Raw genomic sequence first — 18,665 nt, 5'->3', positions numbered from 1 at the left:
CCCCAAAGAGACTGAATTAGTGATCTTGTAGCCTGATAACACAGGAAAACACACACATATGCACCAGCAGATCATTCAAATCATATAAAAAACGGCCACAGATTTCTCTAAAACCCAGCAAACTAATAAGTCCCAGATCCATTAAGGATAAGATCTTTCACAATAAATTAAATAAAACAATTTATTGAGGCCTGGGCTTGAGATAAAATAGATTTACTGGTTGACCTTTTATTCATTTAAAGAACAAAATTAGCTCTAATTGCATTAGAATGGAATCCAGTAAATTTCTTCTAATGTGGCATTTATGCAAGTGTTGCTGTAATTGTTTACTACAAAGATAGAAATGCTCTGATTATAATCTATTTTCCACTTGGTTTTAGTGTGCAGTCAAAGCACTTGCAAGAAACCACCACCTGGGATGTAACATGTCCTCTACACTTTGCTAGAGCTAGATTTGAATATCTAGTGACCCAAACCTGCATTTAAATTATTACAAAGGAAATCTGGTTTTTAAATAAGTTAGTGCATATTTATTTGCTGATGGTTCACCCAGCGGAATAGGTCAGCCTTTCCCAGCTTGGTGTTCGCCAGATATTTTGGACTACCATTTCCACCAACCCTGAAAATGTCCATGCTGGTGGAAGTTAAAGAGTCCAACTGCACCTAGAAGACAGCAGGTCAGGGAAGGCTGGAGTAAACAGAAGGGCTGTAACAGGGGTCTTATATGAAACTCAGTAGATGAACTTTATGCATTTGCTTGTGGATAAGACAAATGTTATGAAATGAAGGCGCTCTATCTGTTTTTAGTTGATGGATATAATGAAACACAGCAGGCACCATCTTGGAATAAGCAATCCCTTGGGTGTGAAAAAAGGAACTGATGAAAACAAGCAAAAGCCTATTTTCAGATGGTGCATATCACCCACCGCTTATCCAAATACATAAATGGTTAACCATTATTTTGCAAAATGCTGCCTCATTGATTGATCGAAAAGGTGCCCCTGATAAAACAAGTAAATGAGTAGCAACTTATTTATCAAATGTATATCCTGCCCTTCATCCCAAAGGAGCCCAGGGCGGCAGAGAAGACATTTGTCCAGATAATGGGGTTTGCATAAAGGTACATGGACCCATTGGGTAGTAGTCTACTGCCTTCTGGTTCTTTTCCTGACAGGATACGGGATACTTCATTTAGCACCTACAACTTTCATCATCACTGACCATAGGCTATGCTAGCTGGAGCTGAAGGCTTTCCATCCTTGAGGAAGAGTGGATTTTAGTGTGGGCCAAGAAATTTGTGTGTGAAAGTGAGTGTGTATGTATGAGAGAGAGATGGCAAGAGGCTCAGAACAAAGTCCAAGACCCACTCTCAGACATGCTGAAGGTTAACTGCCCAAAAGCAGCGTGCGTTATTAGAAATCTCTTGGCACCTTGTTGGGAATCTCAAGTAGGGAGAGCACTGCTGAGCTCAGGTTCCCATAGGGATCTGGTTGGTCACTGTGAGAAAAAAAGCTAGACCAGATGGGCCTTTGGCCTGATCCAGCCGTGTTCAATCTGAACAAGAGTGGCTTACGAGAGCAATTTTAAAAATAAATAAATCCATAAACAATAAAACAGGAACCATACAATTTAGCAGCTCGGGAGACAACAGACTAGCATACCACAAGATCAAAAAAGTCTGAGGACAGGGATAATGTCCACCTGGTGGTCAAAGAGATCTTTGGTTTGGGTCAGTATCTTGAGGGTGGAGTTCTAGAGACTTTCCCCCCAGTCACTATCCACCTCTGATGATTATCTTAAGACACGAGCAGGTTCAGGTGAACCTGCAATGACAGGTTCAGGTGAACCTGCAATGACAAACCTAGACAGCATCTTAAAAAGTAGAGACATCACCTTGCCAACAAAGGTCCGTATAGTAAAAGCTATGGTTTTCCCAGTAGTGATGTATGGAAGTGAAAGCTGGACTATAAAGAAGGCTGATCGCCGAAGAATTGATGCTTTTGAACTATGGTGTTGGAGGAGACTCATGAGAGTCCCATGGACTGCGAGAAGATCAAACCTCTCCATTCTTAAGGAAATCAGCCCTGAGTGCTCACTGGAAGGAGAGATCCTGAAGCTGAGGCTCCAATACTCCTCATGAGAAGAGAAGACTCCCTGGAAAAGACCCTGATGTTGGGAAAGATTGAAGGCACAAGGAGAAGGGGACGACAGAGGATGAGATGGTTGGATAGTGTTCGCGAAGCTACCAGCATGAGTTTGACCAAACTGCGGGAGGCAGTGGAAGACAGAAGTGCCTGGCATGCTCTGGTCCATGGGGTCATGAAGAGTCGGACACGACTAAACGACTAAACAACAACAGGTTCAGGTCGAAGAACTGGAGAAGTCAGACCTTAAGGTTCCCAATTCTAAGCTGTCCGGAAACACTTGTTATCTCTTTCATACCACAGAAAAATAGCCAAGTACATAGGTGCTCCTGAGAAAGAATCACATGTGATCTGAAATAAGTGACCAGGAAAGGAAGGGGCAGGGAGACTTATAGTAATTCCACGCCTGTGAGAGCAAGTTACTGACCTCACCTCCAAGATGAAGGAGGGAAGAGGGGCTAGAGGACACAGAAGGAAGGAGAACTAAGAAGCGCAGACTTAAATAGGCAATTGGCAAATATGGGGGGGGGGGGAATTGCAGAAGCGGGTGAAAACAGAGACTCCTGCTCTGGGCACCAAAGCACCCATTTAGATGAAGCAAAGCCAGGAATTTAGATGGACATTTTAAATAAATGTTAGAAATTAGCAATCTCCATCTCTTGCTGGCTGTTTGTCTAAGCAGAGACGACCAAATACCGAAAAAGCAAGCTATGTTCTTATCTGTACAGAAAGGCTCTGTAAGACAGGATTGACAGACCTTAATAGAAACAGTCTGAGGGATGCAGAGCCACAGTGATGTTGCTCTGCTTATTTGGTGCAAAGAATTTCCAATTCCATCCTTCTGGCAGCGTGCATAAATCCCTCAAATCAACCTGCTTCTTTTCAGCTTTTTTTTTTCTTTTAAAAAAGAGACGTTTCTACATCATTTAGGTTCCCTCCTCCCCACATAGATACTAATGAAATGGCAAAGTTGAAAGATGCTCTGTAAATACTGATACAAAAACACAAGATACAAAAAGGCACAGAAACCAAGAGGTTAATTCTACACATCATGGTGGTTATTGCCTTAAAAGGCCTGAGCTGGAAGCAAGGCTACCTTAGGGAGTTTGTTCTCAACAAGCTGATCTTGAACCCTGGCAAGATGGAGGCACTGTGGGTGAATAGTTCCTGTGTCCGAGAAATTGGGACAGCTGCCAACCCTGGATGGGGTTGTACTTGCCCTGAAGGAAAAGGTTCACAGTTTGGGGATGCTCAGGTAACCTCAGTGGCTACAAAGGCCTTTTACCAACTGCGAATGGTTCAACAGCTATGGCCATTCCTGGGAAAATCTTGCCACAGTAAAGTGGTACCTCTGGTTAAGTACTTAATTCGTTCCGGAGGTCCGTTCTTAACCTGAAACTGTTCTTAACCTGAAGCACCACTTTAGCTAATGGGGCCTCCTGCTGCCGCTGCACGATTTCTGTTCTCATCCTGAAGCAAAGTTCTTAACCCGAGGTACTATTTCTGGGTTACCAGAGTCTGTAACCTGAAGCGTATGTAACCCGAGGTACCACTGTAATTCATGTGTTGGTTACTTCAAGACTGGATTACTGCAATGCACTCCATGTGGGGCTTCCCTCGCGCATGATCTGGAAGCTGCAGTTGGTGCAGAATGCTACACCACGATTGCTGACAGGAGCGAGGCACAACTCCCCTTACCATGGTAAGTGTGCCCCTCACCGACTTGAACGCGTTCCTATCAAACCTGGAATTGAGGAGGGAGGGAAGGTTGTCCCTGCAGCCGTGCTGCCCTTTGGAAACACAGTGCAGTGCGACTGTGGGGATAATTCCATTTCTAAGTAGCAACAACAACAAACCCCGTACGCGATAGTGTGAATGTGGTGCAAGGGAGGCATGTAGAATTTGGATACTCCTCTTTCTACAACACAAGGACAAGGGTGCATTATGCAGAATATAAAAACAAGACAGTTGCAAAGGAAGAACTGAGGGTGCACCTTGGATTTGCTCCAGAAGCTTCTTGCTTTTAGCTGTGGCTTTCATTTTTTTGTGGGATCTTGAACTTTCTCGCACCGGACGTCATATAGGAAGTCAGGCCACTGGGAGTGGGGCAGGATTTACTCCAAATGGCCTGGAAAACCTAACTAGGCTGATGGGCTGGAAACTCCCCAACAATGTCATAGACATTTCCTTTCCCTCTCACAAAGGAAGGCTGCACCACCAGACCTCATTTCTAGAAAACACTTGCGCACCTAGTCTTTCAAATAACAGCTCTTCCTTAGTGTCCTTGTCTGAGTACAGGGAGAAACAAACAGAAGCCCTGAATTTATGCACGCAGGTTGTATGACCGGAGATGGCACCCCTGAATAGTAAGGTAAAGCTAAAGGGACCCCTGACCATTAGGTCCAGTCGTGGCCGACACTGGGGTTGCAGCGCTCACCTCGCTTTATTGGCCGAGGGAGCCGGCGTACAGCTTCTGGGTCATGTGGCGAGCATGACTAAGCCGCTTCTGGTGAACCAGAGCAGTGCATGGAAACGCCGTTTACCTTCCCGCTATTTATCTACTTGCACTTTGACGTGCTTTTGAACTGCTAGGTTGGCAGTAGTAGGGACCGAGCAACAGGAGCTCACCCCGTCTCGGGGATTCGAACCGCCGACCTTCTGATCGGCAAGTCCTAGGCTCTGTGGTTTAACTCACAGCACCACCTGCGTCCCTTACCCCTGAATAGTATAAAGGTTCTATTTGGTTTCAAAATTAAACATTTAAAATCATGACGGAAGCCAATTAGCATGCACGTTTGTCTAGGCAATATATTCATTAGAAATCGGGGAATAGTTCATTAAACAGGATTTGCCAGGAGGAGGAAATAAACAAATGGGATGGCACTGCACCCAGCCCACCCACCACCAAGATTTTATCAAATGGGGTTTACTTTATACTTACATCTTGTCCTGACCAGCCCCCACTCTCAGTGTCAGCCTCGGAATCACGGGAGACGGTGCAGGAACAACAGGTTCCACTTTCATCTGCTAAAGGGAAAACATTTAACTGTTAAATGGGCTGCATCTCCTAAAGAGAAATGTAACACTGACAGTGGGACACTGCAGGAAATTATTTTATGGGAAAGGATGCACGTAACTTGGCCACGGAACAGATTCTGGTTAAAATGAGAAAAGGCTACGTGGCAGATTTTGCATTTACTCCTCGTGACAGTATGGTTTAGTGTGATATTCACCTGGAATTTTTAAAACTGTGCTGTCTTTGTATGACATTGCGCTGTGTAAATGGACAGACAGTGCCATCCCCAGGGTACCTGGCGTCCAAAAGCTTGGTTTGAAATGAAACCTAAATGGCGCCAAGGACCAGGAATCAGAGTCTTCTTAGAATCATAGAAGTGTAGAGCTGGAAGGGTCCCCAAGGGTCATCCAGTCCAACCCCCTTCAATGCAGGTGATGAAGCCAAATATAAAGGTCATCTGGTGTCAAAAGGAAGATGGATTTGGCTGAGCCCTCCTGGGGAGGTCATTCCACATACTGGGTGCCACAACTAAAAAGGCCCTCTCTGGTCACCTCCTACCTAACTTCAGAAGGCAAAGGCAGTCAAAGGAAAACCTTGGAAGTATTCTAAGTAGTAGATTAAAGCTAAAGCACATCTGAAATAAATACAATAGGCCTAGGAGTGCTGATGGACCTTGAACTTGTTTCCATGTTGAAGTCATTCTGGCTCTGGTGTGTTCTTCTACAATAGAAAACCTCATATGCTATATTTCTAAGATAGATGGATGGATAGATAGATAGATAGATAGATAGAGAGATGATAGATAAATAGGGTTTTTCCTTCTACTAACAAGTGGTAGTTTTCCCCGTCTCAGTTTTTTATGTATTTGCATTTAAAACTGTCCCTTTCCTTAAGAATCCTCAGGAGGCACTGATATTTTGCAAAAATGTATTCGAAGTTAATTGGCCGAGAGCCAGTGGATGAATCAGCAAGGTGCCCTAATAAACACCATTAATCACCTTCCTCTCCAGTCTTTGGCTTTATGATTCAGCGCAGACACTCACAAAGCAGGCTAGGCTTGTACGTCATTGTCTGTTGTCATTTATTCAATGTGCTATATAACAGGAGCTGGCAAACACGCATACAGGAGTTGTCTTGTTGGGCTGAGAGCAAAGACAATCTGTTCCGGTGTTCTGTTTCATTAACAGCCAACCCAAGGCACTTGTGCGCTTCCAAACAAGGAGTAAAGACGGGGGTCTTCCTATTCTGTTTTGTTCCAAGCAACTGGCATTCAGAGATATACTGTATTGGGAAGTTCCATTTGGCTCCCAAAGCTAATATCATTGTTTGTTGTTTCAGGTTGCTACTGTTCATAGGGAGCCCAAAGGAAAGGGGTGTGTGGTGCTTATATCCAATCTCTCGGTGACAGCAGGATTTGGGGGGACACCACCCTGGATGGGAGTAGGACCGCTGTCCATGAACACATGCCTATGTGTCTTGGAGACCAGGCACTTGTTATAGTTCCATTCTGTTGGTAGTCTTTCCTTTGGTTAAAGGTAAAGGGTAAAGGGACCCCTGACCATTAAGGTCCAGTCGCGGCTGACTCTGGGGCTGCAGCGCTCATCTCGCTTTATTGGCCGAGGGAGCTGGCATACAGCTTCCGGGTCATGTGGCCAGCATGACTAAGCCGCTTCTGGCGAACCAGAGCAGCGCACAGAAACGCCGTTTACCTTTCCGCTGGAGCGGTACCTATTAATCTACTTGCACTTTGACGTGCTTTCGAACTGCTAGGTTGGCAGGAGCTGGGACAGAGCAACAGGAGCTTACCCCGTTGCGGGGATTCGAACCGCCGACCTTCTGATCCGCAAGCCCTAGGCTCTGTGGTTTAACCCACAGCGCCACCGCGTCCCTTATATACTGGCTGTGTATCTTGATAGACTGAGTAGAGCGAATTATTACTGAGCTAATGTTTGCGTGTGTGAATGTACTTATTGTTTGTTTGTACCCCACCCATCTGGTTGGGTTTCCCAGTCACTCTGGGCAGCTCCTAACAGAACATTAAAACACGGCAAAACATCAAACATTAAAAACTTCACTAAACAGGGCTGCCTTCAAATGTCTTCTGAAAGTCAGATAGTTATTTAACTCCTTGACATCTGATGGGAGGGCGTTCCACAGGGCGGGTGCCACTACCGAGAAGGCCCTCTGCCTGGTTTCCTGTAACTTCGCTTCTTGCAGTGAGGGAATTAACAGAAGGCTCTCGTAGCTGGACCTCAATGTTCGGGCAGAACGACGGGGGTGGAGACGAGGCCGTTTAATAATGTAATCATGTTTAGCTTTTGAGCTGCTGTTTTGTTAGCACTGTTTTATAGATTATAATTATCAATAATTGTTTTTGTGATGATTTGCCAATTGTGTAAGTCGTGTGCTGTCAACTGTGATATTGCAGTGTGAGGTGAATGGTTTGTAGGCCACTTTGGGATTTGCTTGAATGGAAGTGGCACAGAAATACAGCCAACCATCGATACACCTGCCTTACATGAATTCGCCAACTTTATTAGAAACTATCTAAGCTGGCAGCTGTCACCAGTTCTTGTGACTAAGCTACACAATGGTGAAATACATCCGATTGAGACTTCAGGACCTGCTATTCAGCTTCTGGGGGTAACGTTCTAGTAAAATGGAAGAGGCAGAAAATTGTGTGACAGTGTGCTGTTTAGTTTGCACCTTAAATACAGCCTACTGCTTGTTGCCACCAAAGATGCCACTGTATAAACAACTCTAGGAAAAACACTGTTTAAGGAATAAATTTTCAAGTGTCAGCATCAGTTGCAGCAGACATTTTATCTAATCAGAAAAGAAATCTTAACAGAAATCATGTTTTGATCCCCCCCCCCCATGACTGGTTTTCAAGTATGGAGACCCACCCAAAAGCTTGCTTACTTATAGGGTTAACTTTTGGGTCTCCTAATTTTTGTCCAACTGTTTACAATCCGGAAAGGTTCCAAATGGTAACCTGAGTCTTTGCATTTAACAGGAAACCAGGAGGTTAGAAGAACCTCCGTATGTCTGTGTGAGAGAGAATAGATGCGTGCAAATACAAGAGAAGCAGGAAAAGGTGGATGTTACGGAAAAGGTGGATGTTAAGGGAACATGAGCTTTCATTGGTTAAAAATTAAAGAGCTGCAATTCTGGAGTAATACTGGAAATTCGGGCCAGCAGAAGAGCATTTACAGTGGATTACTAAGCTTCCCAAATCACCAAAGAAGTAAAGTCCAGCAATATAAGACTCCTTTGTAGCTAACTAAAAATACATTGTCAGTGGATTTGTCCAGTTTTATGTATAAGCAATACTTCTTTCACCTGAACTAATACTAGTAGTCATATAAGCCCCTTATTGCCATGTGCTGCATTTGCCCCCCTCTTTTTTTGCTAATCTTCAAGGATTTAGCTTCTTTGCCACATACCTCAGGGCACCAACTGATAAAGCTCAAACTCTCCGTTTTTCCAGGACACCAGCAGAGCGGCCTTGCAAAAAATGAAAATCACTCAAGAGATTTAAAAGGGGGGAAATTTATTTTCAAAATCCTGACTTGCAGCAAAGAGGTGGACTTTTTCGACTTTTTTTTTTTTTAAGCTTATCTGTCTAGATCAGTTTAAATTTTAATTCTATCCAGGGACTCTTTCATGCAGCCTGGCTTTAAAGTTTATCTTTTGACAGGGACTTTTCACCAAGGTAACAGGAAGCTTTGTCAATGTAATCTGCCCGAGCTTATATAGCTTTCCCTATAATACAATATATTTTAGGGCTATGAAGAATAGTCTTTTAATAGGTGGTATTGTTCCATTATATTCCTAATGTTACACCGAATTCTAAAAAACCAGGAGACAAAACCTAGACAAGAACCAGTTATGGAATGGGGTGGAAAACTACATTCACGGGAATTATTTTTGAGTTTGTTTGCATGCTATGGTTTTAGTATAATTCCACCCCACGCCCTGTATTGTGAAAGGCTGTGGCTATGATTAGTTATTCAAAAACTATTGTCATCCATACGTATTTATTTATACGTGGTTTTCCACTGGGTAAGTATAATTCCCTACTTAGGGGATTTAAAGCGCCATTTCTTACCCCAAAGCTTGCAAGCTAAATAGAAGAAAATAAAAAGGGAAGTAAAGAGAGAGAGAGTGAAGAGGCAAAGGGGTGGATAGAAAAAGGGGAAGGTTGGAAAAGATGCACACACAGTTGCCAAAACCCAAATGACCCGATTTCCCCACTAAGGATACTACCCTGTCACGCACCTCCTCCCAAGCAGACTATGTATCTTTGAGTTGAGACAAACTTCCTTTGCCTAAGCCTGTTCTTTCCCCAGGACCTCCTCTTTTCTCAGAGAGGAGGACTGCTGCCTCTCTGAAACCGGGGACAAGATTAACCGAGACAACGCAGATGCCTCTCACCAATGTATCTCCAATTCAGCCCTCGCTGCAGATGGTTGGGCTATGGGGAGCCAACAGCCATCAGTATTGGCAGCCTGGTTTACATGCAATGCTAAACCATTGTTTACTGCTAGTGAGGTAGCCCCATCCCCTCTCCTAATCCTGCATGGCCAAGAGAACTTCTACTGAGTTTTGTTTCACTTTTAAATGTGGCAGCTAGCCTGGTGATTGGGAGCAGTTACTAGTTACTGGTCCTAAACGATCTACAATGGCTCCCAGTACGTTTCTGAGCACAATTCAAAGTGTTGGTGCTGACCTTTAAAGCCCTAAACGGCCTCAGCCCAGTAAACCTGAAGGAGAATCTCCAGCCCCATCGTCCAGCCCAGACACTGAGATCCAGCTCCAAGGACCTTCTGGCAGTTCCCTCACTGCAAGACAAACAGCTACAGGGAACGAGGCAGAGGGCCTTCTCAGTAGTGGCACCCACCCTGTGGAATACTCTCCCATCAGATGTCAAGGAGATAAACAACTATTTCACTTTTAGAAGACATCTGAAGGCAGCCTTGATTGGAAGTTTTTAATGGTTGATGTTTTACTGTGTTTTTAATGTTTTGTTTGGAGCCGCCCAGAGTGGCAGGGGCAACCCACTCAGATGGGCAACATATAAATGTTGTTGTTGTTGTTGCTGCTGCTGCTGCTGCTGTTGTTATATAGAGAAGGGAGCAATCTAATGCCAGTGAAAAATAGCAGCTAGATGTACATAGAGCTGATTTATTTAGGAAATTGGCAGACAGAACAAAGATGTAGTGCTGGACCAGTAAAGACACGAGGTCAGTCATAAAGAAAATTTCCATTTCACCCTTGCCTCCAACATCCCTGTTGTCCTATTCATTTTTAGACTGCAAGCTTTCCTGTGTATGTAACCTGAAGTAATGCTTTGGAAACTGATACAGTCCCCCTATATTAGGAGTGTCCAAACTTTTTTCAAAGAGGGCCAGATTTGATGAAGTGAGGGCCAACCAATGCTGTTGAGGTGTTTTTTGGATTTTACCCCAGGAAATAAACTGCCACAGGGGCCAGATTAAACCGACTGGTGGGCTGGATTAGGTCTCCAAAACGGACTTTGGATGTGCCTGCCCTATCTGAATAGTACAGGTGCATTAACTTGAACGTGCTCAAATTTTAAAAGAAGAGAAGACTTAGGGTAGGGTAAAGGTGAAAACTGCAGGAAAGGTTTGGATTTAGGGATCTGTTAACTTTCATAATTAAAAGACCAACATAAACAGAAGCCCTGCTGTATCTGGCCAAAGGCCCATCTAGTCCAGCTAGCCAACCAAATGTCCATGGGAAGCCTGCAAGCAGGACCTGAAGACACTTTTGTGATTCCAAGTAACTGGTATTTGAAGTCATACTGTCTCCGACAGTGGAGGGAGAACAAAGCCTTAACTTCCATCTGTCATGGATGCTTTAGCTGAGATTCCTGCATCGCAGGGGGTTGGACTAGATGACCCTCGGGTCCCTTCCAACTCTACAATTCTAGGCTTCTATGATTCCGTTATCCTCATTTTACTACTGTGAAATCCTTTCGATAAATTCAGTTTTTAGGTTTAAATATTTTACTGTTTCAGAACCCTATGAAGCATATATTTAGATGTTGCTCCAGTATAATTCTGCTATGGTGTGGGAAGCTGAGCAATAAAGAATCCCACCACAAAAGACACCAATTGCTTACTTTTTCGTGTTTGTGTTTCTCTTTTTCCTTTTCTTTCTTCTCCCTCTCCTTCTTTTCTTTCTCCTTCTCCTTCTTCTCCTTCTCCTTGTCCTTCTCCCTCTCTTTCTTCTTCTTCTTCTCCTTTTTGTCCTTCTTCTTTTCTTTGGGCTTCTCCTTCTCCTCAAAGAGTTTTTCGGGAAGGATCGTCGGGAGGGCCGGCAACAGCGATGGGAGTTTCATGGCCGCCGGGGTGCTAAACAAGGGCAGGGGCAGGCCTTTGGGAGGCAGAACAAGAGGCACTGGAGAAGTTTTATTCTTGCCTTTATTTTTCTCTTTAACTTTCTCTTTGTCTTTCTTGTCTTTATCTTTCTTGCCTTTATCTTTCTTCTTGTCTTTATGCTTCTCTCGTTCTTTCTTGGTGCTGCCATCTTTTACCTTGACTTTTGGCTCATCATCAAAGTCTTTAATTTTGAACTTGTACGGATCCAAGTCATCATCTCTGATCAAGTCCTTCCATGGAAATTTTACTTCTTTGCCTCCATCTTTGTCTTTATCCTTGTCTTTGTTTTTCTCCTTGTCTTTGCTCTTCTCCTTATTCTTCTCCTTGTCTTTGCTCTTCTCCTTCTTCTTCATTTTTGTCTTCAACTCTTTCTTCAGCTTCTTCATAACTTCTACTGAGGAAGCCAGCTTTGTTTTCTCCTCGTAAACTTTGAGCAGAGGCTCTGGAGTTGGTGGAGAAGCAGAGGGAGATGAGAAATAAGGGAAGTTGGCCGGCAAATTGGCAGGAGGACCCATATTTGCTTTTCGAATGACCTCATCTATGGAGTCATCCATCGTCCATGAAATGTCTGAGCTTGACGTTCCACCAGAGGGAGGAACTGGGGTGCTTCCTGCTTTATTTAAGCTGCTGTTAGCAGAAACAGAAGCTTTGGGGGTTGTAGTCTCTGACACAGACAGTCTTTTAGGGCTAGTGAAAACATCCCCTTCCGATTCTGACCCTGAGGAAAACTCGAATGGGTCCGGATCCCGTTCAGCACAAGCACGAGCAATTACAGCATCAATGGAATCGTCAATTGTCTTGTCGAGCACGGCCACTTTCTTCGCCGGATTCTCACTGTTTGGTTTTCCAGGGTCAACGGGGGTTGGCCCTTGTTTTATTTGGATATTCTCTTTCCCCATCTTTTCACTTAACGCTGCCAAGGGCGTTCTACTCGGGGTCTCCTGCTTACCTGCTACCTGAGGGACATGAACCGGAACCTTTGGACTCTTAGGACTTCTGGGGCTCTTGGATCGGCCCGGCGATTTCTTCTCTTTGGGTCCAGTTTTTGGAGAGCGGATGGGGCTTCCGGCCACTGCTGGTGATGGAGGAACTTTGGGCGCCTTCGTTTTCTGCCCTGGGGAGTTCGTTTTCACCTTTGCTTTAGGTGTAAACGCTCTCGGCTCCAACGGTTTGGAAACTGGCAACTGCGATTTTGCAATGGGAGCCAGTACGGGTGGTTCTGGAGAGAGAGGAGCCACATCAGCACCATCCTGAACGCAAACCGGGGAAAGCATGGGTGGCACCTTCTGGGCATTGATGGAACTAAGAGGCTCACGCGGTTCCACCGTCCCGTCTGGACTATCTCCTTTCACGCTAGCTAGTTTTGGCCGCTTGGTGGCAGGCATTTCCTCAGATTCGGGACTTTCTAATGGCCTCTTGCTCAAGTAGTTTTCATCGTTGACAGCCTCCTCCTCTTCCATTTCTCCCTCTTCCTCCAAAGGTACTTGCATGGCTTCTGCTGAAGTCCCGCCATCAGTGGGCACCTGCTCTTCCTCTTCCTCTGTTGCAAGAAACAAGCAAAGGGAAAGTTGTTAGCTTACTTCAGACAACGGCACAACTTTCTATAAAGAGATCACAAGAAGTAAGCTCACATGGTCTGAATGACTCGGTTTAAGAAATGTACAAAAACAAAGCATTTCACTTATCAGATACAGTATACAGATTAAATAGTACACAACAGCACTTTATTCATACACACATACACACACACACACACACACACACACACACACACACAGTGGTACCTCAGGCTAAGTACTTAATTCGTTCCAGAGGTCCGTACTTAACCTGAAACTGTTCTTAACCTGAAGCACCACTTTAGCTAATGGGGCCTCCTGCTGCCACCGTGTGATTTCTGTTCTCATCCTGAAGCAAAGTTCTTAACCTGAAGCACTATTTCTGGGTTAGCGGAGTCTGGAACCTGAAGCGTATGTAACCTGAAGCGTATGTAACCTGAGCTACCACTGTATATAGTATCTTTTTCATATTTTCAGAGAAATCCATTCTCAAATTGTGGTCCATAAGCAATTTTTCTACTGCTATTTTTTTTAATCCATTACCTCTACCATTTCAATTGGAGCCAATTGCAGCATCTCCCTCCACGTCAAGTGATTGTCTGCTTCTTTGGATCAAAATACCACAACCAGAGGAGAAATTCTAGGTGTGCTGGATTTTGCTAGAGGGCCAAGGAAATATATATCCTCAGAGAAAGAGAAATGTCTTATTTCCTTCCTCAAACCAACCAACCAACCAACCAACCAACCAGAAATCTTATTTTTACTGAGTTTCACTGAAGTTACGTGTAAAGTAGCAAGGAAGGAAGAGCGGACCAAATAAACCAAAAGCAAAACATAAACAACTCAGGTTGACCACCGTGAGTTTTATCCAGCGCTGTGTGAGTGGACTTTCACTAGCACAGCAGGATTTCCTGTTTCTCTCCCAGGGGTTCTCTCCCTAAGCACCCCTAAATATCTGTTCCAGAGTATCCCCCAATTGTCTAGAACAGATTTTGCATGTGTGCAGGAAGCTGCAGGGGAAAGTAGGAGGAACAGTCCATAGTGCAAACGAAAGTCTGCTGCATGAGCAAAACATCAGCGTGGGATACAATCACAAGAATATATATATACGTTTATGTATGTAGCGGCAAGAAAATATAGCTGGTCATCTAGAATCAAACGTCCCTTAATATGTGACACTTTTTGTTTATGTCAGGGTGTGTAGCTTTTTTAAAAATCAATGTAGCTACATGGATTTGTATTTAACGTCCCCCCACCCTGTCTTTCCTCCCAAAGGAGCCCAGGGAGGCAGGTTAGTCATATTCAGATTCGACCAACTGAAATCAAAGAATGAGATTAATTTAGGTCCATTAATTTCAGCAGGTTTACTCTGAGTAGCACTTGGTTGGCCACAACCAACGGTTCAGTCACAAAATGATTTTCTAGCTCTACTACTGTTAAATAACCTCTGTATATTCATTTACCCAACTTCATAAAACAAAAGTCTGTCTGGCTTGACCTCAGCAACCTTAGTGGGTGCAGTACACACTCGTCTTTCGCTTAACTATATAACGGCCCTCATTTATCCTCTTTCACCAAGAGGCTGCTTTTGAAGCTTAGTAATTGCAAGAATTTTAAAAACTCCAGCATGGAAGCAACCTGTAGATGCCATTAGTGAGGAATACCCAGAATTATTCGGTTTTTGGAAGGTGGCTGCAAGGAGGAATGAGTATGCAATTTTGTTATTTTAACAAACATTTTTTTAAAATAAAATAAAATATTATTCTGAAACTGTGCAAAGTCTTCCTTTATTCTGAATCCAACTTAAAGAATCTCATTTGGAAGAGTTTCCTTTCAGGCTATGGGAGGGGATGTTTCTTCCCTCTAAAATGTGTCAATGCCCCGATTTAGGAGAGTTGAGTCAAGAGCCCTGGGCTGAAGCATGAATGAGTGCCAGCATCACAAATTAAGTAAAACGAGCTAACAAGTCAGGCTTTTGCCAAGGCCCAGAGGATTTACAGCAGCCAGTCCAGAGTGGAGACTTTGCCCGGGGATAAAGCCTTAGCCTTCTGTGAAAAACAGAAAAGTGTTAGGCAGTTCAGTTTTGCTTGGATGGGCATGCACATTTCTGTCTCTTAAAAAAAAGCGAAAGCAAAAGCAAATCACTCTTGACTGAGTCGGCACCTGCTAGAAATAGACTGAACCGCCAGTTTTTGTGCTGCAGGTTTCTCAAATCTGGTTCAATCATTATCTGATCTATTATGGGAATGAAATATGCTTTCTTGCCCTATAATGGTATGAATTAAGAGGGGAATGAGTGTTGGTGCTGGAAAAACATTTCAAATTCATAGGGAACAGCTTCCAAGTTATAGATGTCAGCCCAATGCAGGCCTGGAAAAATGCCTCCGCGTTGCTTAGTTCCCTGCATCAAATTCCAAGGGGCCCAAGGAACTATGATTCCCCTAGCCCGCTTCAGAAGATACCTCTGATCACCAGCAAAAACACCATTCAATAGCTCCTCCTTCCGACAGTCCATCAAGAGTTATTAACAAGTCCTCTAAAAGGTGTTTCAGACAGATGTTGACAGGCCTACTAAAAGCCAAAGATATTCTAGGCATCTTGTGTTCTTAACAAGAGCATCTGAAAAGCTAAACGTCTTTCTAGATTGTATCAATTCAGACGAAACGTGAGCTTTCACATGATAATGTTCCTTCGCAGCAAAATACAAAATTTTCTTCTATTTATGAATACGATTTATAGGCTACCTATAACTCACGTTCTCTGGGTGACTATAAACGCACCGTACGTGCAGAAACCCAAATGTCAGGGGAAAGACTAAGGTAAGTTTGAATTCTTCTCTCTGATATGCTAGTTTTCCGTGTGCAGGAAATATTTCTGGAGGATTTGATCCTATGAGCCCCCACCTGCAGCCTCAAAACACGTTTACCTCTTCACCTGTTCTTCGTGAGCACTAGGCTTGAGTAATTGTGCATTCCAACTCTTCAATACCCAGGACAGCTGATAAATAATTCCAGGTTATACCCTGAATGAATGCAGTGCTACAATCCAACAATCTGACAGCAGCTCACAAGAAGCCAGTTATTAGAGAGAGGAAGAAATCCTAGCCATTTTGTATGGCATGGGATGGGGGCAGGCTGCAATGGAGTGTCTTACACTTCCTAAAGGCCTGAGTTGAGCAAGCAAAATGTTAGCCGATATTAGTGATGTTGTAGCAGAGAGGTGTGGGCCTCTTTCTACCCAAGGGATGAATTCCAAGATGGGCAACTTTCTGCAGCGGAACCAAAAGCAGAAGTAAGCAGGGTGATGTTAAACTTATTATTATTATTTTATTTATATGCCAACCATCTGAGTGGGTTGCCCCAGCCACTCTGGGAGGCTCCCAACAGAATGTTAAAAACACATTCCAACCATGCAAAAAAAGAGAAGAGTTTCCCACTACTTCTTCCCAGGTAAGCAGTAGGCATGATCATAGTTCAAAGCACACATTCAAGGAGGGTGGGATAAGGGCTGGTGAGGAGCGTGGCCTGATGAGGGGGTATGTGGCCTGGGGGTAGTCCTGGGGGCCAGATAGAAATGCCTGGAGAGCCACATTTGGCCCCTAGGGTTGAGGTTCCCCACCCCTGGGGCAGTGGGATAGTGGTCAAAGTATTCCCTGCACATTGAGATTCTCATTTTGGAGAACCCCAGAAACCTGGGCTGGAATCCTCAGTACTCATCTGATAGTTGCTGCGTTAACAGGGGGAAATGGAATCTAGTAAAATTAGTTTCGACAGCAACTATTGTAAGCAGTTGCATTTTCTCACACCTTTCCATCTTACTTAAAATCAATTTACACTTCTAAAGACTTGTCACAATCTTAGAATTCCTAGGAACTTTCTCTCCAGGCTTATGTAACTGCCACCATATTTATCTGCAAACAAATACCACTGTAGTCTCTCAGCATCAAGCACTCATGGCTAATAACTGAGAGATCTAGAAACTTTCACCCAACGTGGGACTCAAACCCACAACCCAAGTTTAGGAGTTTCATGCTCTACCAACTGAGCTATTATGCTTTGCATTGAAACTAAAGGCAGAGGAGTGATACTGTAGATGGCTTAGCCCTACTTAGCACATCAGTGAGACTTAAAAGCAGCATAAAACAGTAATATGGATGAACAGTAACAGAACTTTATTTAGAACATGGAAAATTAGCCTTGCAGATCAAAATTTGGGAGCGTATGAATATTTGGCTTGGCTCTCACCCTTTGCCTAAACAGAAAATAAGACTTTCAGACTTAGGCCTAACTTTGGGAAGGAGGTTTTAAATGAAGATTTAGAATGGGCAACATTTAAAACATCACTCTAAACAACACCATAAATCAACATTTTTTAACTTCCTCTCCCATGGAGCAAAGGGCCTACACAGCTGTTTCCACACAAACATACCCCAACATGGGTCAGATTCCCAAGTGCTATGATGGCAACATGGGGAAAAAGCCATGGCATGTTGGTTCCTGAATCTCTGTAGTAACCAATGAAGGATCCCTTAGGATCCTTGGTCTTTTAAGAATGCCAGCTGACTGGCAGCTCCTGTGACAGGGAGATGCTGCACTATAACAGCAAAGAGATTTGAGCTATGAATGGGGAAGCTGCTGGCTTGAATCCCATCTCTGTTGTGAATTCTCCATCGGCTTAAATTAAGGTATACTCGCTTATCCTCAACTCCTCAACTGCAATATGGGACCTAGCTTACAGGGTTGTTAAAAGGCTCACAAAATAACGTGAAGTCCCTGGAACACTCTGAGGTGCCATATGAATGCAGTGGTACCTCCGGTTATGAACAGGATCCGTTCTGGAGGCCTGGCCGTATCCCGAAAATTCCGTAACCAGAGGACTGCTTTTGCGCACGCACAAGCAGCAAACCCACTTCCGGGTTTGCCGCGGCCATAACCCGAAGATTCTGTAACCTGGAGGTTACTCAACACAAGGTACCACTGTGCCTTTGTTGTTGTTCTTGGCATCCATCTGTCTCGAGAGACAACTGAGTGTGCCTCTGGGGTGAAGTCAAACCACTGGAGAATCACAGCGCCTGCTGTGGCTGCAGAGGCCAGTAATTCCTAAACGCTCCCCTAGCAGCACCTAAGTGACCCCTCCGGGGCTCATGCATATGGAGGTCCTGGGCTGTCTAAGTGATAAGACCCCCCCCCCCCAGACTCACTGATGTGGTCCAAAGGAAAACAGAGCACGATGTTTGACAACAGTTTGGCTGCAGGAGTTGCCGGAAGGAGGTGTACAAGGCACCATCCAGCCATCTTAAGGACTCCGCTCTGGATTTGTGCAGGGTTTACTTGCTCCAAGGCTGTGGGTTAGTCATTCACTAAGAGAAAAACTACCAATTTCTTCTGGGCAAGTCACTGCTCAAGCTCCTGGGGGGAGCGCAGTAGTGATAAGTTGCTTCTTACTTGTCTGCAAGGTTGGCTGAGGCTACCTGGTTTGTTTTACTATTTATTTACTTAGTAATTTCCTGCTGGGAAACCATGCAAGAAGTATACACATTTAA

At 44.2% G+C, this 18,665-nt stretch overlaps 1 protein-coding gene across 2 annotated transcripts in view; it reads right to left on the bottom strand.

The window, feature by feature from the left end:
* TAF3 (TATA-box binding protein associated factor 3) overlaps positions 1–18,665 on the bottom strand; it is a 135,636-nt gene that overhangs the window by 27,606 nt on the left and 89,365 nt on the right. The window contains exons 3-4 of one of the 2 annotated variants that reach the window (XM_081022731.1): positions 11,309–13,107; positions 5,086–5,168 (exon numbers count right to left, since the gene is read on the bottom strand). In XM_081022731.1, coding sequence (XP_080878857.1) covers positions 5,086–5,168; positions 11,309–13,107 — 1,882 coding nt within the window. Of the gene's footprint in view, positions 1–5,085; positions 5,172–11,308; positions 13,108–18,665 lie in introns of both variants that reach the window. The other variant, XM_081022730.1, reaches the window with a different exon arrangement.

The sequence above is a fragment of the Podarcis pityusensis genome, assembly GCF_964106645.2.
Source record: "Podarcis pityusensis genome assembly, chromosome: 10".
NCBI classification, from domain to species: domain Eukaryota; kingdom Metazoa; phylum Chordata; class Lepidosauria; order Squamata; family Lacertidae; genus Podarcis; species Podarcis pityusensis.
This window is presented reverse-complemented; position numbering and strand designations above follow the sequence as displayed.